We start from the raw sequence: 24478 nt of genomic DNA, 5'->3' as shown, positions 1-24478 counted from the left end.
TCAACATCGTTGCTTTATTTCGCCATTTACCCATTTTCATGGTCAAAAAGCCAAAACATTAGCAAATACCAAATACAATATCACTACGCAAGTTAGCTCGTCAAATTCTACATGTTCTTCCTCTCTTTTTTCTTAGTCTTATCTCATTGAATTTTTTTTAAATAGAGAGAAAAGGGTGAGAAAATCCACCATGGCTTTAGCAAACAAAGCTATCAATCTCGCAAGTGTTGGCTCAAATTTTCCTTCTTCTATTGATAAGCTGAAGAATTCATCAACTAAAGCTCAAATAAATTTAAGGGTCGCGAGAAATTCATCAGTTAAAGCAGTTCAGAGCTCATCTGTGGAATCAGATACTGGAAGATGGGTTAGAAAAAGACGACCCCAGAATGTAGATGGCGACTTCTTTGTAGGTAAAAATCATATTTTGATAATTTCCCAGAAAATTTCATCTTTCTGGGGAGCTTTTTTTCTTTATAATATACTGTAATCGGTGGGAAATTGTTACTGAACTAGTTCATTGATTGAGGGGTTGTTAACTTCTTTTTTTATGTAGGATGGTATATTCTTAGTTCTTACGGTGGAAAATGAATAGGATATAGGTGTTAAATATATGTTTTTAACTCTTAATAGATGCTGGAAGCTATGGTACTCGGACTGTGTGAGTGTTGAATACGGGCAGGGGCGAAGCCAGCAATTTTGTTTAGGGGCCGAAATAAATTTGTAAAATTTGAGAGGGGGAAAGCTAGATATATAGTACTATTTACTTTCTATAGGGGCCAAACTTTGAATTTTTCCATTTAACTAAAGGCTTAAAATGCTTAATTTAATGTTTTACTTATTGGAGGGCCCTATATAGCAATTTCACCATTTGGCCAAGGGGCCAAGGCCCTTGCCTCCCCCGGCTACACCTCTGGATACGAGTATGGTTAATCTTTTTTCTATGTTTTTCCATGTATTTGGAGAATCTTTGGAGGTGATATCTCGTATTCTTGTGTCGGACACAGATACTTTAAGAAAAATGAGTCCGAGCAGCATAGACAGTGAGGATACCTATAGGAAAAGAGTATTTTATTTTTTTAGTGTCATCTCTGCTAATTTTGGTATATTGGTTTTTAATCTATTTTGCAGATCATACATGCATAGATTGTGATACTTGTCGTTGGATGGCTCCGGTAATCGCTTAACAATCAAGCTTTTTTCCTTTTGGAGTTAACTTTTTGGATTAGATGAATGTCAGTTTACTGCTAGTTGAATATAAGTTTCAATGATCTGGTTTACAAGGTATAGAACAAGATTGTTCATCAACAATTTTAGTTTCTGAATGCATTGAGACTTGAAGAAATGAAAACTATGTTTAACTCTTAGAATTGCTGTTTTTTACCGTGTCCGAGATGGCATATGGCAATATGAATTGAAAATAAAAATTGTTTGATTAGCTATGGTATATATATAAGCTGAGAGTCATGGAAGGCATCTCGCTTGCCATTAAATGATTTCTTCCTTTCTTTTGCCTAATCACTTTCCATATAATAACAAGATCCGCAGACCACCGGCTGAGAGTTATTAACTATGCTGCATAACAATATTCTCACTTTAATGTTTCTTTATTTCTTGTTTGTTTTTCAGCAAGTCTTCACAAGAGTTGGTGAAATGTCTGCAGTTTATAAACAGCCAACTTCTAGTGAAGATCGATTAAAGGCTCTCCAGGTGCCATTTTATTGGTTCCCTTTCTTGTATATCTATAACATGATATATCATAATTTCACACATTCATACGCTTGAACACCTTTATGCATTTCTCATTTTTGTTTCTATCAATTATCATACAGCCTGTTTGTTACCGAGATACGTTAGTTTGATTTCTATTCCAGAAGAAACTGCAATGTTATCATAAACATTTGATATTTTCAGGCCTTGCTTTCCTGTCCAACAAGCTCAATCCGTACCGAAGTACCTCCTCCTGATATCCTAGAAGCTCAAAAGACATTTCCGATTCCAGTAGATGAGAAGAAACTACCTGTAAATCATATCATTAGTGTGTTCTTATTTTGCATTTTTATATTATACATTCTTGGATTAGCATGCCAACCCGATCACTATGTCTATGATATAATTATTTTCAGGGTGTTTATCACTGTGGATATCATTCTGAGAAATCATACGGAGCTGCTTCGTACTTGATCATTCACCCTGGTGGAAATATACTTATAGATAGGTAATATTATAGTACTCATGTCTAACACCTATACCTGACATATTTCCGAGCATGGGTATGGGATATAACCCTCTAAAGACCCTCCAAATGCATAGAAATGCTTCTTCTTTTTTTCCCACTATGACTGCTTCGCATGTTAGGTTGAACTAATTTGTCTAATATAATTCTCTGCAGCCCCAGATTTACAGAGAAACTTGCAAAGGAGATTGAGAGAATGGGTGGAGTACGCTATTTGTTCCTAACCCACAAGTATGTCCATAATTATAATTTTTATTGTTTATTTTTGAGGTTTCTGATCCATGTTGTTATGGTCAGGGATGATGTTGCAGATCATGCAAAGTGGGCAACACGGTTTAGCTGTGATCGAATTCTGCACTCAGAAGATGTTAGTTTCATCATCCTTAACCTCTGATATGCACTTTCATCTATTTAAGGATCTGAGCTAGTTCTGCTAGACAGAAGTGATCTTATTCTTGCTTTGGTTCCTTCTATGTTCGTAAATCTTTCACAGTTTGCAAGTTCTAAATTATGAGAGGTCACTTGAGTTTACTAGTAAGCCCATGAATGGAAGTTACTGTATTGTTTATATCAAACATTAGTCGGACCGTGAGTGCAAATTTTAAAGCTATTATACTATGTGTACTTCATCTCTGTAGGTAGAAATTTGTACTGCTGATGTTGAGATGAAGCTAGAAGGGAATGGTCCATGGAGCCTCGGAGATGACATTATGCTTGTACATGCTCCCGGCCACACAGAAGTGAGTTCTTAATCAAATACATTCGACTTCCATATGGCTTTGAGAAACACTTCCATCGATTCTTGGTTGACATTTCAATATTTATGTCTTTTTTTAACATCTGCAAATAATCACTATATATGAATAAAGTTTTACGAATTCAACTCCGGATATCTCAGTAATTTCTTAAACAGTTTAAGATGAACAAGGCTTATAATAATACATTTTGTAACTTGTTGCAGGGTACTGTTTGCTTGCTTTATAAGCCACTGAAGATTCTATTTACGGGTGACCATCTGATGATGACTGAATCTGGACTCAGCATAATGGAAATGTACAACAAATACTCTGGTAATACTACGTAAACATGGCTTCCTTTGTACCAAAAAAATTGTTATTGCATGGAAATGTTTGGTAAGTTATATTTTCTGGTTTATATGCCTATGTTACTCGAACTCGAGTGTGTTGGATGCAAGACACTTGATCTTATTCAACTTATACAAGATTTGATCACATAAACTTGTATCATTTGACTTCAAACTAATGCTGGCATTTCATCATACGATTACATCTATGAGTAAAACTAAAAACAACAACATGAGCTATGAATATGATCTTAGGGAACATGAACATGACAGCATAGGCAGCCACCTTGTCAACAAATCATCATCATCTAGCTGGATATGTTATTTATGGAGCCTGTCTTTCTAACAGTTCACTGGATTCCACTTTCATCAATTACCATTTTCTTCACTTACGCTCACTATTTTGTTATTTTTAACAGTTCCTAAACAGGTGGATAGTGTTCAAAAGTTGATACAATTCGATTTCGATTGGATTATACCAGGTTGGTGTCAGTTGTCTCGTAAAATTTTCGGACTATTTTGATAGTATATATCAAAACTTTGCATGCTTTTCAAGAACAGCCTCCTGCACATGTCGTCCGATCCGAACTATATACTTTTGAAACATTAACATGTTTCCATTGTTCCTTGTAACCACATTTTGCACATGAAAACTCAACATAAGTTGGATTCATTGTCTTCCTCCTTTTCATATTTGATTAATGTTCGTAACGGTCAATCTTGAAAGTTTTTGACATCTATATTTTGCAGGTCACGGTTGGAGAATCGAGTTCAAAGATTTTCAGGAGAAGAACACCATTCTCGAAGCTTTTGTCCGGGAAAAGTATAACCAGTATTCCTCAAGCTACAAATAAACAAGAACTATAGGTTCCATGAAAATCAAAGTGAATTAAAAAATGAAATCTGTTGTAACTTGTACCATGATTGCTAGTTTCTCTATGCAAATAAAAATTTCTAGTATGCAATCATAGCTATGAAACCACTGGATAAAAATGCTATGGAGAACTTGTACTAAGAGATATATTGTATTTTCTTCCCTCTATTCAAAAAACAGGTAAATTAGTCCTAGTACGTTACATCAAAGAGTAAATTGGTTAGTTTTGTTAAAAATTCCAATAATTTGTATTGTTAAAAACTGGTATGATTGACGGAATAATCAAATAGTGACATGTGATATGTCATGTGTACTTCATGTTGATAAATTCAGGAGGCTGGCAGGGCAGTTGGTCTCCTAGAATGGAAAATTTTCTATTTAGGTCCCTTTATAATTTATAAAATTTTAAATTAATAATGGTAAAATTATATTTTTTTGAATTTTTTAAAATTATAAAGATATAGACTATTAAAATGGTAAAATTATATGTTTACTATTGCAAAAGTATACAATTTAATTCTGCCCAAAAAAATTCTAGGCTTTGTCCTTGTGCTAACATACAAAGATTATTCGTTCCCATAAATAGGAGGATAATATGTTTTAACACACTTGAGTCCACGTCTTCCTATATTGATAATAATGCTCATACCAATTGAGTTAAAATTCAATCATCATGCCTCTACGGTACTTTTATAAGAACAATTGTTATTGACTAAAATATCCGTGTCCATCATACTTTCAAGCATGCTTATTCGAGACATTCACACTTGAATTTATATATATTTATATATATGTAAATATACTTCACATGAAAAGAAAAAGATGAATGCAACTTTACCAATCAGCAACCAAAAATAATTAAAAGGAAACAAAAAAAAAAAACAGCTTTAATCCATAAAAAAGGGATAAAGAGAACACAAATAGTCAAGCTGCTGTCACTATCCAACATGAAATCTCAATGTCACTTTCCTAGAAAGAGAGCATTCGTTATTGCAGTCAATAGATTCCAAACTAAACCCAAAAATCTGCAAAAAAAAAAAAAAATCTCTTGAATGGTAGTTAAGCTAAAGCTAAAACAACCCCATCATCCCATTTCTTCATTGTTCATGCTTTAGAGACCTTTGACATGTTCATATGGCCTTGTTTGGTAGTCCAGGAAAATTAAGTGGACTATTATTAAGAATTGGGCAGTGTTTTTCTGCAGCTGCTTCAATTGGTTTCATGGTTTCTGCTCATGGCTTTTTTAACTCCACTGCTTTCTGGTATTGTTTTCCTTCTATTATCTTGGTTATATCTTCACTTAGATTGATGATTATTTGTATATGATTCTATTGATTAATCCATGTGGCATGGGTTCGAGTGTGAATGTGAGGCACGCTACCTGTTCGAGTATATTTCAGAGAGAACTTGAAGAATATATGTCCAGATATGGTAAAAATATCATGAAAATTCTTGTACTAAGAGTTGATTGTATTTTACTCTATTTATTCAAAAAAAAAGTAAATTAATCCATATTAATTAGATCAAAGAGCAAATTGATTTTACTTTACAGTTAAAAATTGCTCTTTGTACCTCATAACGAGATACACGATAGATGTCAGGTGTAACTATCTGGTGATTCTATTAGCTACACTAGTTTTTTAACTATAAAAATAGATGAAGCTTTTAACAAAAAAAATATTTACTCTTTAATAAAACGTATAGGACTAATTTATCTATTTTTTTAATAGAGGAGTAAAATGTAACTCAACTCTTAATATAGAGGTTGCCATAATACTTTTACCATCTAGATATCGAGAACTTCAAGAAAATGAAAATCAAAAGATTACCATATTGCATTTCTTTGTTTTCTTCATTTGAAAGACTAACTATTATAGATTTCTGGATTTAAATTTTTTTTCTTTTCGTATATTCGTGTTTAATATCTGTATCCTACATATATACTAACATGAGTATAAAGACATAACCCCTCAAGGCTCTCATGTATGACAATTACACCCTAGTCTGTGTAGCTTAGATACTTGAAATGGCATGTTGGTTTGTGATGTTTTTTTAGTTGTGCATTTCTTTGTTGGTTTCAGCTATTTGATTGCGTCAATGGGGATTCAAGTTTTATGGAGCTTTGGACTTGCATGTCTCGATTTCCATGCTTTGAGGTCAAAGACAAACCTACACAATCCTGTCTTAGTAAGCTTGTTTGTTATTGGTGATTGGGTAATAATTTTAACTTTCTTTTCTAAAATTTACTTTGTTTGCTGTTGGATGTGTGTCTGATATTGATATGTGTTAAATTCGAAGTTGTTCATATCGCCATTCTAATGTCCAGATATACAATAAGCATGGATGTCATTCATTCATACATACATACATACATACATACATACATACATACATACATAAAGATTTTTGTTGATAATCTAATTGGTTAAAAATAATGTCATGATGATGATGATGATGATGATGATGAAAACTGCAGAATGATCATATTGCCATGTAATCTTTAGAAGTTCATACCACCAAACTCATGTCCAAACTCCAAATATGCAACAAACATGGATGTAATTCATTCATACATACATACATATTCATGCTGATAATCTAATTGGTTAATGATAATGTCATGATGCTGATGATGATGATGAACTACAGAATGATTGTATTGCCATGTAATCTTTTAGAAGGTCATATCACCATATCATGTCCAAATATGCAACAAACATGGCTGTCATACATACATACATAAAGATTTATGTGTCATGATGATGATGATGAAAATTGCATAATGAGCGAATTGCCATGTAATCTTTAGAAGGTCAGATCACCATACTCATGGTCAAATATGCAAGCGAACATGAATGCAGGACATACATACATACATATTCATGCTGATAATCTAACTGGTTAATGACATTGACGGTGATGAAAAGTGCAGGTAACAGCCATATTATCACTTGCAGCAGCATGTTCATCTGCAGGTGTAACAGTTCTTTATTCAAGAGACTTGGGTTACTGCAGATCACCACAAATACCATGCTCCCATTTCAAAGCTTCCATTTTATTTGCCTTCATCTCATGGTTCCTCCTTGCCGTATCTTCCCATGTCACATTTTGGCTTTTGGCCGCTGTATAAATCCATCCCATTTATGTTACAATTCCCCCTTTTCCATTGAAAATAGTTCCAATTTTCTTGGAAACTTGTCATAGTTGGTAATCTTTTGTCAGTTTCATAGATTTTTTCTTTTTCTTCTTGTACATGTATATACATATATATATATATGTTCATTGAATTTCAACAACTTATTCTTTCCACTCAACCATTTAAAAAGGTTAAAATATAGTTTAAGTCCTCTATTCTTCATATATTTGAAATTTAGTCCTATTTTTATTTTAAGGAATTTAGTCCCTTTACTTTCCAGGTTTAAAATACAAGTCTGATTATTAACACGATTAAAATTCTTTTGTCAAATTTTGTTTCAGTGTAATGATTACCAACTGATATTTTTTAATCATTTCAAAATCTTACACCAACAAATTTAAAAAAAAAAATTTAACAATACTAATAAGTGTACTAAATTCCAAATTTACAAAAAATATATATATACGAGGTCAGTTAATTCAAGTTTCAAAATTCTTCAATCACAGTTTTTAAGTACGAGTTAGTTTTGGGTTTTGGCTATTTCGAGTTTTTCAGTCAGATCGTTTTGGGTTACTTCTTGAAGTCATTTCGAGTTCAAATCATTTAAAAGTATAATGCATTCTAGATTTAAATCGTATCTAGTACAGATCATTTACAAGTTCGAATTGAACAAATTAAAAATATTGACTTTTTATTATCAAATCAAATTTTATTTATACAGCTCAAGTGTTGATTAAAAGCTTAATCATATTTAGTTCGATTAATTCATTAATCATACATAAAAATATCGAAATAAATTTAAAATTTTAATTTTAATTTCCATATTTCCAAATCTCTTACGTAAAATTAAATAAATTGGGTTATTTATTTAGCTTCAAAAATATGAAAAGGAAAAATGTCTGTAACTCAACCATGATGGAAACAACTCAGCTAAAGGGAATTACAGCTATGCTGTCACATGAAATTTAGCAATTTTCCATTACCAAACAAGAAAAAAAAAATTTTTGGAAACAACAATTTCAACAAAGTCAATATCTTAATAATTTTATGTTCCCCTGCTGTGGTCCTATAATATTACAGTGATGATAATGACTTTAGAATATGCTATTTAGCCTCTTTTTATCCTTTCCTTTTTGGTCAGCAAAATATATATTGGAAAGTGAAATTTATTAATAATTAAGGACCATAGGTTTCCAATTGGTACTTTTTTCCACATTAAAAAAATTAAAATTTATTATTAGTCCTTGTACTATGTGTAAATTATTAATTTAGTCTTTATTTAATCAAATTTAATCCATACACACAATGACGTAGTGTAATAGAGGCTTAGGGGGGCCATGGCCTTCCAGGGTTTAAGATTTTTGTAATTTTTCCCTTTGTATAGATACTATAGCCCTCCCAAAAATATAAGTAGGCCCCTCTAATATTTTTATAGTATTAAAAATAATATTAAAAATAAAGCAATAGGAAGCAGTATGTTTAAATCGAGTTTCTATGTTAGAATATTGCTTCTTTTGAATTGATCGTTACGTAGCACGTCTAATTTTAGCTTAGCTGCCCAATACTAACATCTTGCCTCCGCCACTGCATACACACTTTCAAACTGATCAATTTCGGTCCCTGTACTTCTTGAATTTTAAATTTTCAGTCTTGACTCAAATAGTAAGAGTTAAATCGGTTGGTTAAATTTTACTATTAATCACGTACTATATGTAAAGTTGTAGATTTAATCTGTGTACTTCAATTGAATCATTATTAAATTCTTCTATTAAATCCAGTTTCATTACAAATTTATAAAAGATTATTAATGATGTTACTAAATTAGACCTGAATTTTAAAATTTCAAAAGTAAAAAAAAAAATTTAAATTTCAAATATAAAAAGTACAAGGACTTAAAGCAAAATTTAACCTATTTTATATTATGATAGTTGAATCTCAATAATTAAGGACCAGTAGGTTAAAATTATTTTATTTCTCAATGTATCTACTAGAGTAAGCCCAATAACTAATCTTTCGCATTTTGTAAGTCCATTAAAAGGAAAATGACGGCTCGCCCGAAATATGAGAGGGTTCGGGTAAAAATATAGGCCCGGAATATGGGTTTGAGTAAAAAATGAGGCCCGTTTAGAAAACCGGCCGGGCCTCGGGCACCACTTTTTTTGGCCAGAGCCCGGCCCGGCCCAAATATATAATAAATATATATTTTTATTTTAAAATATTTTTTATTTTTAAAATATTTTTTTGGTATTTATTAAAAAATGGGTCGGGCTTGGGCTTAGAAATTTTTTCTTGGGACAGGCCTAGACAAAATTTTAGGACCATATTTTGGGCCTAGGATGTAGGCTGAAATTTTTTCTGGGCCCGACCCGGCCCATGAACACCTCTACACAAGACAAATGTCGAATATTTAAGGTCTATTTTGATATATAATGGAAAACATCTTTAAAGTGATAAAGGATATGGTGGGTATTTTTTATTCCACTTAATATGTAATAAATAAATAATTTTTTTTATAAATGTGATTAATGTGATATAATTTGAATAAAAATAATACATGCTGACGTAATTACTTAATTATTCTTCTATCTCTTGTCATAAAAATCTAAAATTGGATTCGAATTTTATGCTTGAAAATTATATTTATTTTTTTAAGAAGGTAGGTCTACCAACTACACTTTTAATAATTAATTTTCATCATCACTTAATGAAAAGAAAATATTGAAATAAACATATGTATGCCCCATAATATATCAAATCCAATTCTTCACATGGTAGGACACATTATTTCATCCAACTTTTGTGCCCCGCACTCCAAATTTATAAAAAAGTTTATTTTAGTTTTAGTCCTTCATCTAATTTTTCGTCTCCTTTAACCCTTAAATTTATATTTTTTTTATCAAATCACCCCCAAATGGATACAAATGTTAATGTGTGTTGTTAACTTTACTAACATAACATCTTCGTCATAGTCAGGGGCGGAGCCAGAAAAATTTTTTAGGAGTATGAAATTAAATTGTAATTTTTACGATAGTAAAAATGTAATTTCACTATTTGAGTAGCCTATATTTTTATAATTTTTAAAGAATTAAATTAAAATTTTATTAATTTTAAGGGGGGCTAAAGTACAATTTTACTTTTACTAATTTAAAGTTTTTAAATAGACTAAATGAAAACTTGTCCATTTTAGGGGGGCTGGCACCTTTTCCAACCCCCCACCACTAGTCATAATCCACATGTATGACACACTAGCATTAATCAATTTTTTAAAAATTAAAAATATATTTTTTTTATAATTTTTATACTTTTTAATCATTTCTAATTTTTAAAATATATTTCATATTTTTTTTTCAATTTTAAAAAAATTAAAAAATAATTAATTGTTAACATAGCATAACCGTCAACTGCCACATATATGCCACGTCAGCTAAGTTAACAGACATTAATTTTTCCATCCATTTTGGGGTAATTTGACAAACAGTGCAAATTTAAAAGTTAAAAGAGACAAAAAAAGAAAGAAAATTAAATGGAAGGCTAAAATATATTTTTTATAAAGTTGGAGGCCAAATAAATCATTATACTTTTTTTATTAAATATATACAAGAAAATGACTGGTTGAAGAATATACTAAATAAATGACAATTAAAGGATTCCATTATCAAATCTTTAGAAGATTTTGATAACTAAAAGCTATAGTCCTCATATATAATAAACAAACCCAATTTTCCACTATACATTTATTTATTTATTTATTTTAATTGCCTTTATTCTAATTGCAATTTGGAACCAAGGAAAATTGCATTTTACCAAATTAAATTGGGAATTTTTTTAAAAGCCTCCATCAAAATTAGGTAAGAAATTGAGAGACCATTCAAATCATAATAATTCTAAATGTGGACAAATTTGGACTTGGTTAGTCTATAGAGTTTTCTTAGTTTAGAATGTCCAAAACCTAAATAGAATCTTAAAAATATTTTTTATTTTTTATAAAAATATAAATTATTGAAATTTGAAGCACATTCAACATCACACATCTCTTTCCTTATTTTCCACCTTTAACTTAATTAAGGTTTAATTTTGCTCCCAATCTTTATACTCTTTGAAATTTAATTATTAATTTTAGGTTTTTTTCTAGAAATATTATTTTATGACTTTAATCTCTATACTTGTTTGATTCAAAAAATTAAAGTTTGACTTTTATTAAATTTGAATATATGCTATTAAATTTTAATATTAGAATCTAACTAATGCTCATTAATAATATTATCAATTGAATTTTGATTTTTAAATTAGACAAATAAAAGGATTAAATTTCAAGATTTAAAAACATAAGGGATAAATTTCAAAAGTTAAAAAGTACAGATAGTGAGTGCAAATTAAACCCTTATTTAACCATTAAAATTTTATTTTAAAAATCATATTAAAATTAAAATTTTTAAAGAAATTGAAAAAAAGGGTTAAGACTTTTCATTAGTTTAATTAAAATGTTGAATTTTAGGTGAATAGATAGTTATTTCAAACTATTGGACAAGTTGTTTAAATTTTTTAAAATATTTAATTATCTTTTTTAAATTTCAATATTTCATTGACGTCATTCATTACGTGCAATCAAATTTAGGCCCACACAACTAATTAACAGTATAAATGATAATAATTATGAGGCTAATCAATTAGGATCGTGTTCAAATGTGATGATGCATTTCTAGTGGAATTATTGTTGGCGGATGGATCTGTCAATAACACAATGGTGGAGTTACATTCGATTCATGATATCCTTAATCATGAATGGACGATGTTTCTAGATCCCAAAACACGGTTGCTGATCATATGGCAAGACTTGCAGTATCTAATACTTCAAATCTAGTCATTTTTTAATAACCTTCATAATCCATAAGATGTGTGTGTTTTTTAATCGTTTTATGCTTTTCTTTTCTACCAAAAAAAGAAGAAGAAAATATCGAATTTTAATTTTGGAGATGTTATTATTAAAAAATAGTAATCATAAAATTTAAATATAGATAATAAAATTAATATTAAATATAATAATAACAACCACTTTAATTTTGAAACATTAGCCACAACTAGTGATAATTGTGGTTAGTAATTTAGGGGCCACAAAATTTAACTTTGATTTTGGGTCCGTATGAATATGTACCCTTTAGTACCTATCAACTTTAATTTTTTTGTTGCCTAACACCCATTGAATTCTTATCATTGACTCGGTGGGATTATAATTATGTTTTTTACATTTTTTTTATGGTAAAGAAGAAGGGTAATATGCAAATAATGCTCTTCTTTTGTCGTTTTAGCCCCTCCAAGATTGGGGAAAAAGATTTCTTATCCTATGCTGCCGACAGAATAGGTGCATCTTAGACTTATCACTTAGATGAATCAGATTGGTTTTGGATGAAATAAGGTCCAAGGATTTTGAAATTTACGGATTACTTTGGTTTGGTCATTTTGGTTTGAGAATTAAGCCTTTCAAATTGAGTCATTTCATATTATATAATCGGATTTTTTTTTTATTCAAGATGTTGCGGTTAAGTCTTCGGATTTGAATTAGTTCGAAATTAGATTGGGTTTTTTTCGGATTTCTAAAGTATCCATATAAATTTAAAAAATGTCATAAGTTTTTATACTCGAAAGTTTGAACTTTTATTCATATATTTTATTTCCAAAAATTTAGTTATTTTATTTTCAGATTTTAAAATTTAAATCCAATTGTTAATATAGTAAATTTTGTTGTTAAATTCAAGTAAATTATAAGTCATTTTTAATTACATGACTACCATATGAGTATTTTTTATTTTAAAATGTTACATCAATAAATTTAACAAATAAAAAAAACAATAGTATTAACAGTTGAATTTAAATTTTGAAATCTGGAAAGTAAAGAGACTAAATTAGAAATAAAAGTATTAGGAATTAAATTCCAGAATTTTAATAAGAATGGGAACTTATAGCATATTTTAACCTGCATATAAATATACTCAAGTCCACTAAGTGTAGATCCTTTCCAAGTTCAGATATATTTCAATTATCAACCAAAATGACCAGAAAATAGTGAAATAACAATAAAATAAACAAAAATAAACAAATTATTGCTAATAAGTTTAAAAAAAAAAATCCCGGATAAAACCAACAGATGTAATGTTTATTTGTAATATACACATTAAAGTTACACATTTCACACCAATGATTAACTTAAGCAATTGACAAACAGAAAATGACCCTTGAGACTTAGCAGAAAACTGGGATTCAATACTTCTTGTTGGAGTGAAAAAGAAGGAATTAATAAAAAAAGAACAAATACATTCTTTAATTTTACCTGGAAAACGAAAAAACATCATCACATGACGATTTCCGGCTTCAAGATGCTTGATTTGATCTCTTTGTGAGGCAAAACCACGCCGCCGTTGCTGTAAATTTCGTCACATACGTGAACGTCTTCTCCAAGGATGGTCATGTTTTCTACTCTAGCCCATTGACCAATGGTGGAATGCCATCCGATGATACTGCTGGATATGCATGCGTGTTTCTTGATGCGCACTCCACGCATCACCGTGCAACGAGAAAGTCTGACTCCGGACTCGACAACGCAGCCTGGACCGATTGCCACGTCTGGTCCGATCAAACATCCTTCTCCGATTTTGGCAGTCTCATGAACCAAAACGTTTCCTACAACGTTTGGACCACTGGCCAACTTAGGTGAAGCTTTCTTTCGAAGGGAGTCTAGATAGAGTCTTAGTCCGGTAATATAGTCCCTTGGTTGACCGATGTCCATCCAAAACCCTGGTAGGACCATTGCATACAGCTTCTTCTCGGCTGCAATCTTCGGGAAGACCTCTTTTTCAATCGAGGTTGGTCTCAGTTCGATTCTATCAAGAACAGAAGGGTTCAGCAGATAAATCCCAGCATTGATTTTGTTTCCAACGAACAATTTAGGTTTTTCCACGAATTTGTCCACTTGTCCTGTTGATTCTTCCATCACCACCACACCATATTTCGATGGTTCATCCACCTATATAGTTTCAACTCGACTATTACAATCTCTCCATAGAAAATAACTCAAAACTGAAAACAAAGAAAATCTTAAAAGAGCCGAATTGTTACCTTGGTTACCATTATGGAAGCTTCTCCACCATGAGCTTTGTGGAATTCAATCATTTCTTTGAATGGATACTCACTGATAACGTCACTGTTAAGGACAAAAAACGGTTCGCCGGACTCGTCAACAAGTTTGTCCCTAGCCAAAGCAAGAGGACCAGCAGTGCCGAGCGGCTCAGTCTCTTGAGAACACGTGATCGTGATCCCGAGTTTAGTTTCGAATTCCTTCAAGAAGTTCAACATCACCTTCAAAAAATCAAGTTGCCCACCAGTCAGCCTATGAACAGTAATAGCCACTAAAACTTTCAGATCATTGCATCAAATTTTACACATTAAAAACCTCTCATGTACCTCAGGTTGGTAATTAATAGCCAACACAACTTCAGTTACACCAACAGCCTTGAGAGCCTCAATCTACAAAAAAATCCAAATATATACTATCTTGAGAAAACAACAATCATAAGCCCAAAAAAAACTGCTTCCAACAATCATAAACCAGAAAAATACCTGATGCAGGATCATGGGTTTATTAGCGAATTCGACAAGTGGCTTCGGAACACTGAGAGTCAATGGCCTCAATCGAGTTCCAAACCCTCCAACAAGAATAAGTGCCTTCATTCTGATACAGTTTCTGATTTACCTGCAAATAATATAATCAGTAACTTAAGCAATCCAATTTAGATCCCAAATAAAACCCCAAAAACTCTCCTACTTGTACATAACAAGGAAACCAAACACTAAAACACACGCCATAAGCCTTGATGCGATAGTCAACCATCTGATTTTTTTCCCTTTATTTCCTTCCTACCAAATACATTGATTGGAATGACTTTAAAACAAAATCCAGCCATAGAGTAAACCCTGCTTCAAGTAACGGAACATGGTTTAAGTTACTTTATTTTAATAATTTTCAAGGGAAAAGAAATAGTGTTTTTTTTTTAAAAGAAAGACCATTCAAATGTCCATAGAAATTGCCTTTCTCGCTTCCACCGAGCCATGAAAAACAGGAGATCACCACAAGATCACGCGTAGAAGGTTAAAATAAAAGGAAGCATTTGAATTTGACAATTCCAAGTAAAAAATCAAAACTTAGCCAGAAAATATAAGCCGAGTCAGTCTTGATCTAGCGACACGCAAATTCTTGACTTTTTACAAAGCACTTTAACAACTAACATATCAAAAAAGAAACGAAAAACTTCAGTAAAATTCATAAGTTGGATTCTGTGGCTAAACAAGAACGAGATTAAGTAAATTAAGTTAAATCCCCTGTTGTTTTTTTCTCAAATTTAACCACGCAAAACCTCAGATCTAACAAAAATACAACACTGCAAATCAAAACAAACTTCAAAATTCTCCACAAAAACGCAATTAAAGCAACGAAATCGAACAAAAATAAAATAAAAACGCCGAACAGGAAATCACATTGTCAACTCCACTGAAACATTCAAAGCTAGACTAATATAAACCTTGAGAAAACGACTCCATACAGAGCTCGAAAACACCATAATTCAGTGATTACCTTAAAAGCCTTACCAGATCCAAGCACGAACTGAGTTCCAAAAACTCGAGACCGATTCGAGACAACAAAAAAGGCGGGGAACCGAGTCAACAAGGACGAGTTGTAATTTTTCAGTTTTTTTTTCTTTTGGCGTCGGAAGCTGAGGTGGCAGCTTAGAGAGGAAAAAAAATGGGGCATCGTTTATGGGAAAGGAGAGCGGTATTTATATTAACAAAGGCGAGAATGTGATGAAGATAACTAACGTGAAGCTTTCTTTCTTTTTTCTTTTTCTTTTTTGGCGGATTTGAATTAATTTATTAAATTCAATTTTTTATTGAAAATAAAGGGATGTTTCGAGGCGGTTTCGGGTTTTGGATGGGTTACGGGTCGGGGATAAAAATGTACGATTCGGATTTTAGTTGGGGCGAAGGTGTGTGGTTATCTAATGATGGAAAACGGTAAATGATGATTGGCTTTCATTGTAGTAAGTGTCACAGTCAGTGAATCTTTAGAAAATTCGAATTTTCTACTTTTTTATTTTTATTTTGCTTACAACGAGAATTTATTGTATCACGGAACGATATGAGCGAGGTTTATCAGATGTCAATTAATGGATCAATGATAAATAAAAGGAAAATTTTGTTTTAGTCCTTGTATTTGAATGAAATTTCAAATTAAGTCCATGTATTTAAATTTTGTTCAATTTAAAAATATTGTTCTTGTTTTTGACACCGATTTCATAAATTTAGCAAATATACTTGATAAATAAGTAAATTTCAACAAAAATACTAATGGTATAATGACTGAATTATTTTAGGTTTGGGAATTAAACGTTGGTTGAACGAGGGGTAGAGTGACAAATAAAATAATTTCATTTCAAACTTTTCAGGTATAGGATTAAATGTCGATTGAATTAGTAGTAGAGTGATAAAGAATTTGTGTTCATGATCCCTGGATAACCCCTACCGAGTACAATTTATTATTAAAATGGTTTAGGGATTAAATCTTAAAATTTTCCAAAGTATAGGGATCAGACATATTTTGACATAAAATAAAATGAGAAGTAATTAAAAAAAAAATTTACACATTACAACTGGATAGTGAGGAATGATGACAACAATGTCAAGGTTTTAATTTAGGGGTGTTAATAGTTCGGTTAAAATAGAATTAATCGATTGAGTTGATCTTAATTTGTCGGTGGTTGAATTTAGTTTGATCAGAGGTTGGTTGATGATTCGTTTAAATTTTGATTATCTGTTAATTCGGTTTGAAATTGGGTAATTAATCAAAATAAACTATTTATATTATATATAATATATTTTTATGTTAGCAATGTATTTTTTGAACTATTAAAAAATGAATATTAGCAATGTATTTTTTATATATATATTTTATACTTATTTTAATCAAAAGACAAAAATATATAAATTTCGGTTAACTGACCGAATTAACCAAAATATTTCAGTTCAGTTAATGTATTTGAAAAAAAAATTAGTTCGATTAACGGTTAAATATTTTTACATTTCGGGTAATTCGGGTAATAGTAATTCGATTCGATTAATAACCGAACTAATCGTTTGAACACCCCTAGTTTAACCATCATATTAGTTTTTTTTTTTTTAACATTAACCTCATTATAGGTTCTTATCATATCTGCTCTTTTGATCCACATCTAAAATTACTTATAGCCTCTCCCCAACCCTTAAATAGGAGGATAATGCGCTTCAACGTACTTAAACCCATGTCTTCCTATTTTAGCAACAATACCAATACCAATCGAGATAAGACTCAACCGGCTTTAACATATTGATTTTTAAACAATTTTAATTAACTTGTAATTCAATTTTATATAGTTGAAAATTGAGAAATCGTAGTGAAAATCTAATCAATGATATCAAAATCAAATCAAACTAATTGATTAAATAAATAATTCAATCGAATCAATGAATAATATAAATAAAATCATATATAAAATAAATTATTATCAACTTATTAAAAACCAGAAGGGTAAACTATAAAAATAGTCACTTATATTTACCTTAGATTACATTTTAGCCACTTATATTTGAAATGTTATGTTTTAATCACTTATGTTATTGTTTTGTTACGAAGTGGTCACTCTACCATTAACCTCTGTTACTTCCCTAATGACGGTCCTACGCGGCAGTCCGAATTAAATTTATTTAATTAAGAACATATTTTCATCTCAGTAACTGGACATTCAAGTTGGCATTTAAAACCCATTTGGACTGCCACGTAGGACTGCCGTTAGGGAGGTAACGAAATTTAATAGCAGAGTGACCACTTCGTAACAAAACGATAATGTAAGTGACTAAAACATAACATTTCAAACATAAATTACTAACATGTAATCAGAGTCGAACAAAAGTAACCAGTTTTATAGTTTACCCAAAACCAGAAATCAAGACAATTAAACCGTAAAATTATAATGTAAAAATTCAACATGGGTCGGATTTTTCAACGTTAAATCCAATTTCCTCGTCCATTAAACATTCAAATCTGATTCCACGTAAATTGACTTAGTTAGTTATAAGGGGAACCAATAATTGCGGCTGAACATACGCGCAGAGAGCAACATTGCCCGCCCCACGAGACTCGAAGAAACCAAATCTCACCAACATTAAAAATGCTTAATTAATGCTTCCAAATAAAAATGTTTAAAATCCCAACCCAAACCAAAATCTGTGGGTACCAATATTTTAAAACGTGTGACCAATTGATTCCTTTAAAATCTAGAATTAATTAAATAAATAAAATTAAAAGTAGTAAAAAAGAAAAAGAAAATTGTGTGAGCTTATGACAAAACTCGAAGTTTCGGTTCTTGAAATGGCCAAAATAAGGAAAAGGCGTATCGTGCCATTGCCGCGTTGACATGGTTTTCTTATTTATTTATGGTTTTTGGCTTTTTGACAAATTTTCAAGTCAGAAATAACTGGCTAATTAAATTAGTATTTCTTTTTTATCTTTAAGTAATTGGCCTAACATTTCTAAGTTTTGTACCTCTTTATTTCAATATAAAGCCACCACATACATAAAGATGTGGAAAATATAGGGTTTTTAGATTTTATAAGGAGGGATAGAAGATTGGTAAGTAGATTTGTTCATGGACGGGGCTATTTGTTTAAAATATGGGTTGAGTTTAGGTTAAAACATTTAAGCTCAATTTTAACAACTCAATGACTTAAATGAAAACTTTTGAATAATTTAGGGACCAAATTGTAATTTTTTAGTTAAGTGATCAAAACAAAATCCTATTATAATTTAGTGACTAATAGCGTAATTTACCCAAAAATAAAATCAATCAAAACCCACTCATGATGGGGCTTGGACATTGGATGCTATGGCCTTCAATTTTATTATTTTAATCAATGATTCCTATGCTTCTTATATTAAATTTTAATGATTATTTATTTTACATAAAAAATTTTATCCACGTCGTGAGTATTATAATCTGTGTTGGAGAAAAATTATATATGTACGTGTATGTGTGGGACTAGTCTGAACTCGAAAACCTAATTTGATCTGTCAAAAGTTAAAATTAATTCAAATCAAAGTCAAATTTATTTAAATGTGAAATGCCCAAGCCTAAAGTGATTATAATTCAAAATAATCCGAACTCATAACAATCCAATTCGAAAAATCAAACTTATAAATATTTAAATTCAAAATGATCTAAACCCATAATTCACCGGCAACCAAAAATGACCCGAGCCGGAAAAGGATTATTAAGTTCCTCAAATATTTTTGATAAAAACATTTTAAATATTATTATATAGATTTTAACCATTCAAGTAACTATCTATTAATATATAATCAAGGATCTTCAAAGGAATCAAAAGGAATAAATTGAAATTCACTCCAAAAATTGTAAAATAACTTATATATCAAGGATTTAGATTCCCAAATAAACAAGTAAAGTAGATTAAAATTTACAATCAGTCCCTACACTATATGTAAATTATAAATTTAACCTTTATATTATAAGTTTGGTTTATTGTAATTCTATATTTTTCAAAATTGAAAACTCAATTCTAACTCAAATGGTAATCGTTAAATCAATTAACTAAAATAACTTATCGGTGACATGACATTACTCATATAATAATATATTTGTCGTATAAGATTTTAGAAATAACATAATTTAACTTATCGAATTTAGCGACCACCGTTTGGACCAGAACTGAAATTTCAAAATTCGAAAAGAACAAATACTAAAAAAGACCAGATTAAAATACAAGAATTAAACTTATAATTTATGCATAATGCAGGGACTAATAAAAAAGTTAACAAATAAAGAAAGATTAAAGGAAAAGGAAAAATGAAAATTCCATAATGGCAGAGCTTGGGTTGGTGCCACCGACACTGGTGTTAGGCCAAAGACAGCTCACAGTTCAGGCCATATCAAAGTTACCAAAACATGAAGCAAATTTCCCACGTGCATTCTGTAATATTATTACGTAAACTTATGTTGCCTTTGCTTTTCGGTATTTTTTCACAAAATATGCACTGCGCTTATTGCAGCAACAATTGTGCTTTGTATGCCAATGAATCCTTGTATTGTAAGCATTTTCTTTTCACCTTTTTAGGTTTTTTATTAATATCCATTTTTAAAACATGGGAATATACCAATTTTTTTAATAAATCACTTTTTATATATATAAAAAATTACTTTCTTTTATGATTAATAAAAATACACAATTTTTATTTACAATGTTTTAATTCGATCCAAATTTAATCTTTTCTATCTATAAACTCGACTCAAATCCTTAAATTAGAGAGAAATATATTGTTATAATAGTAAAAAAGTCAACTAAGTTAAGACTTAATCGGCTTTAAAGTATAAAAATATTAAATTTTGAAAAAAAAAAGTAGAAACATACTTGAAATATCTCACATGATATATGTATTGGGACCAAGGCTACCCTAAGGCTAAAGACTTATGTCTGACCAGTCAAGATGTGATTTATGGATGATATTTATTGTGCATCATAGTCATGGTTGAATTTAGAATATTAAAGAAATTGAGATTAACTTAACTTTGTGAATAAGGTTGGTGCTTATCCTCGTAAATTTATGGGCTGATTTTAAGAAGATTAATCTTAATTTATCTTGAGATAAGATTGGAGGCTATTTATCCATTTAAAGTATTAAAGAAGTTGAGATCGACTTAACTTTGTGAATAAGGTTTGTGCTTATCCTTTGCACTTATCCTGGTAAATTTATGGGCTAATTTTAAGGAGATTAATCTTAATTTATCCTGAGATAAGATTGGAGGCTATTTATCCTAATTATTTTATTGACGAAGAAGAATCTATCTTGGACTATGCTGAACGAATAGATTGCCATATTAAGTCTATAAATTGACGGCCAATTAACACATGGAAGATGAATCTTTTGAAGGGATGTTGCGTTGATTGGATTGAGCTATCTTTGTTATTTTTCTTTGTATTTTCGCACTTTATTAGTAGACATTCTTTATGAGATATTAAATCTTTGTAGTTGAGTAGTTGTAATAAGTTAGGATTCGTTATTGGACCTATAATTACTTATTTGTGCAAGGGTAGATTGAACTTTTCTCAATAGACGATTAGATTAATTGTAGAATGAAACCATTCACTAAGCAAGGCTCTACAAAATAAGATTGCTTCCAAACTGCATTAACAAACGATTGTGTGCAAAATCTCTTTTGATTTTTGTTTCTGTTTCGTTGACTGTTCAATTACATATGATCAAATTAAATTTATAGCAAATTAACGTGTTTTTCATACCCAAACTTCAGCAAAATTAATTGATGGATTTGGAACAAATTAAAAAATAATAATGTTTTATTGAAGGAATTTTTATTGCTCGTGAAGAAATTTAAAAATGTGATCTATTGATAAATTGCATCATTAAACTCATTAAGAGAATTTCTAAAATTATCAATTTTATCTTTAAATTATCTTTCGACTCAACCAACATAAACACCTCGAGCCTGATATACTTTGACAAAATTCTCTCCTAACAATAAAAAAATCACCTCCACTAATTTAATAATGAAATTTACCCTGAATTTAGAAAACCTTGAGATTTATTTTTGTTGATTTTGATGTTTTGACTAAGCATATATATATATTCATTAGGACTAAAAAAAATGGGGTCTAGGCTCATGTTTACAGTCATCATGCAGGTGAGCTAATAAATCAGATGTAACTTGTAATCTGTAAAAATATAAATAAAAAATTAGGTTAAACAAAAGTGTGACAAAGCATTGTAGAAGAATAAGTGGATTTTAGTCTTAAGTTCCCATCATTGCCTACTTCTTCCTATTAATGATGCATTACCTACTTTCCAATGTTGACTCAATCAATAATTTATTTATAATTATTAACCCATGCAAATCTTAATAAACCCATATAACAAAACAAAGCTTTCAAATATAAAGGATGTTTGGGCCTATGGCCCATAGAGGTTTGAGGAGCCTGCCAATCTTTTTTATTGGGCTCCCAGATAAACTTTTTAGGCCTTCAAAATTTTAATCACATTAATTAATTTAATAGTTTACTACATTATGAGAACATATTAATGTATTTGTTAACCATATAATAACCCTTGAATTGACAATTTTTTTTCATACTTTGGACAACTTTTAAAAAATATAAATATTATATGAAAGCGAATTATATAAACTTCTCATGATAAGATCTGATTTTACTCCATTAGATATAATTTTTTGATATAGCACATTTGGTTGCACAAATTGCATAGTATATAAATGTATATATTGATTGAGTCTTAACTCAATTGGTATGTGTATTGTTGTCAATACAGGGGGACGTGAATTCGAATGCGCTCAAGCGCATTATCCTCCTATTTATGGGTAGGGGAGGGGCTATGGATAGTTCTAGGCATTGTGTCACAAAAAGTAGATATAATCAAAACCTAACAATAGGTGAAAATGGTAGTTAATACTTCGTTGGCTAAGGAGAAAAAGGAGGAATTCGCCTAAAGAGGGGCTCATGTCTAATTAGTTAGTTGGTGAGGCAATAGTTTACCAAGGCGATGATCGATAGCTAGTTTGAGAGGACGAGCAGCCACACCAGGACTCAGCCATGGCTTATACAAATGATGCAAGCGCTATCCGAAATGATTGGGCTTAAAGTGTTTGTAGGTGGCTTTTTAAGTCTGTTGTCAAATCCCAGGGCTCAACCCTGGTTAGGCAGTGGAAACTACCAAGTTAGAGTACAATAAAGGTAGAGGAAATTTCTGGTGGAGCGGTGAAATGCATAGAGATTGAAAAGAACACCAATGGCAAAAGCCCACTTCTTTCCTATACTACGAGTGAAAGGAAAAATCTAAAGACTACCATTATAGCAGCCCAAAAAAGACTTATTATATCCATGTGTATTATGTCCCGTATCTCCATGAATAAAAAACAAATATGAAGTAATTTAATTTTTTCATTATTGTTTACTAATAATAGGTGGAATTACTGGCGTAAAGTAAAAAAAGAAAAATTTGGGACACAACACCGTTGATTTTGAAACAATTGCTCAGCTTTCTTAGATCTGTCCCCACACGGATTTTACTTAGGTTTACAATTTAGTTTGTTTATAACTTTCAAGTGGGCCATGTATATGCTGCACTTCAAGTGGAGTGGATCAATGCTGCACCCAGCTTTTAAAATGTTGATGTTCAAGTGACATATTTATAAAGAGAAAAACACAAGATGTGGAAGACAATTCCAAAAGCAATCCCAACTGCTCTCGGGACAGCACAATCCCTAACACTAACGTTGACACATCACACCAACACCATCACCAACACCAACACCAACACCAACGTTAAAGAGAAAAAGAATCAAACAATTGGTGTAATGGTGTTTTTTCTTAATAAAAAAAAGTTTTTGTGTTTTAATATTAATTTTTTTAGTAAATTATAATAATAGGATAAAACTTGAACAACTAACGTGATTAGCATAATTTAAACTCAGATTATATCTAGGACAGTGGACACTCTTAATCATCAGGCCATCATAAAGGGTTCAATAATATCTAAAATTTTATTAAATAAATAGAATTACCTTTTATTAAAGTTTATTGTATAAAGAATATGAATATAACAAAGTGGCAAAGAAAATTAATAAAGAACACTCGATGAGATCATAACAAAAATGACGTGCTGCTGGTTTGGCTATTGGAAAAGAGAGCCTTAAACAGTTTAGTCTTCCGTAATTTTTTTGTGCCTCGAGTGCACTAACGTCCGCATCACTTGACGTAAGCATTTTTGAGCTATAAAATTTCGTATATCAGAACGAGACATTCCATCGTTAAGGTGACTTAGCTCTTCACTTCCCCCTTTTTTCATTCCCCAGTTTTTAAAGCATAATAATTATTTTGTATAGTTGGCTTATCTCAGCGCCATGGCCAACCATAAGCTTAATAACTTCAGCTTCCGGATTGCTGTATTCCTCGCTCTCTTGAACCACAAATTCAAAGCCGAACGTAATATTGAATCCCCGTTTGAGACGCAAAATGTGATAATGGCCA

At 30.9% G+C, this 24478-nt stretch overlaps 3 protein-coding genes across 4 annotated transcripts; 2 read left to right on the top strand and 1 right to left on the bottom strand.

Annotated features, from left to right (window-relative positions):
• The first annotated feature begins 66 nt into the window (after window positions 1–66).
• LOC105776212 (uncharacterized) lies at window positions 67–4385 on the top strand. Its single transcript, XM_012598752.2, has 11 exons — window positions 67–410; window positions 1129–1172; window positions 1627–1707; window positions 1912–2019; window positions 2124–2215; window positions 2390–2464; window positions 2531–2600; window positions 2872–2973; window positions 3195–3303; window positions 3737–3799; window positions 4068–4385. The coding sequence occupies exons 1-11, from the start codon at window positions 191–193 to the stop codon at window positions 4169–4171; spliced, it is 1068 nt and encodes a 355-aa protein (XP_012454206.2). The 5' UTR covers window positions 67–190; the 3' UTR covers window positions 4172–4385.
• A 728-nt stretch (window positions 4386–5113) lies between these two features.
• On the top strand, window positions 5114–7487 carry LOC105778559 (CASP-like protein 5B2). The gene is made up of 3 exons (XM_012602280.2): window positions 5114–5453; window positions 6273–6405; window positions 7124–7487. Exons 1-3 carry the CDS (start codon window positions 5326–5328, stop codon window positions 7319–7321), a joined length of 459 nt encoding a protein of 152 aa, XP_012457734.1. The 5' UTR covers window positions 5114–5325; the 3' UTR covers window positions 7322–7487.
• Window positions 7488–13457: 5970 nt separating this feature from the next.
• LOC105777133 (mannose-1-phosphate guanylyltransferase 1) lies at window positions 13458–16132 on the bottom strand. Of its 2 annotated transcripts, none has more exons than XM_012600209.2 (5): window positions 15965–16132; window positions 14939–15071; window positions 14783–14845; window positions 14438–14677; window positions 13458–14345 (listed from the first exon to the last, which is right to left on the bottom strand). In XM_012600209.2, the coding sequence occupies exons 2-5, from the start codon at window positions 15047–15049 to the stop codon at window positions 13674–13676; spliced, it is 1086 nt and encodes a 361-aa protein (XP_012455663.1). In that variant the 5' UTR covers window positions 15050–15071; window positions 15965–16132; the 3' UTR covers window positions 13458–13673. The 2 variants fall into 2 exon arrangements, with proteins under 2 accessions (XP_012455663.1, XP_012455661.1); XM_012600207.2 differs by having other exon boundaries at window positions 15951–16129.
• Window positions 16133–24478: the final 8346 nt, after the last annotated feature.

Source organism: Gossypium raimondii, chromosome 10 (genome assembly GCF_025698545.1).
Source record: "Gossypium raimondii isolate GPD5lz chromosome 10, ASM2569854v1, whole genome shotgun sequence".
In the NCBI taxonomy this organism is placed as follows: domain Eukaryota; kingdom Viridiplantae; phylum Streptophyta; class Magnoliopsida; order Malvales; family Malvaceae; genus Gossypium; species Gossypium raimondii.
Note: the sequence above shows the minus strand (reverse complement) of the source record. Positions and strands in the feature narration are given on the sequence as shown.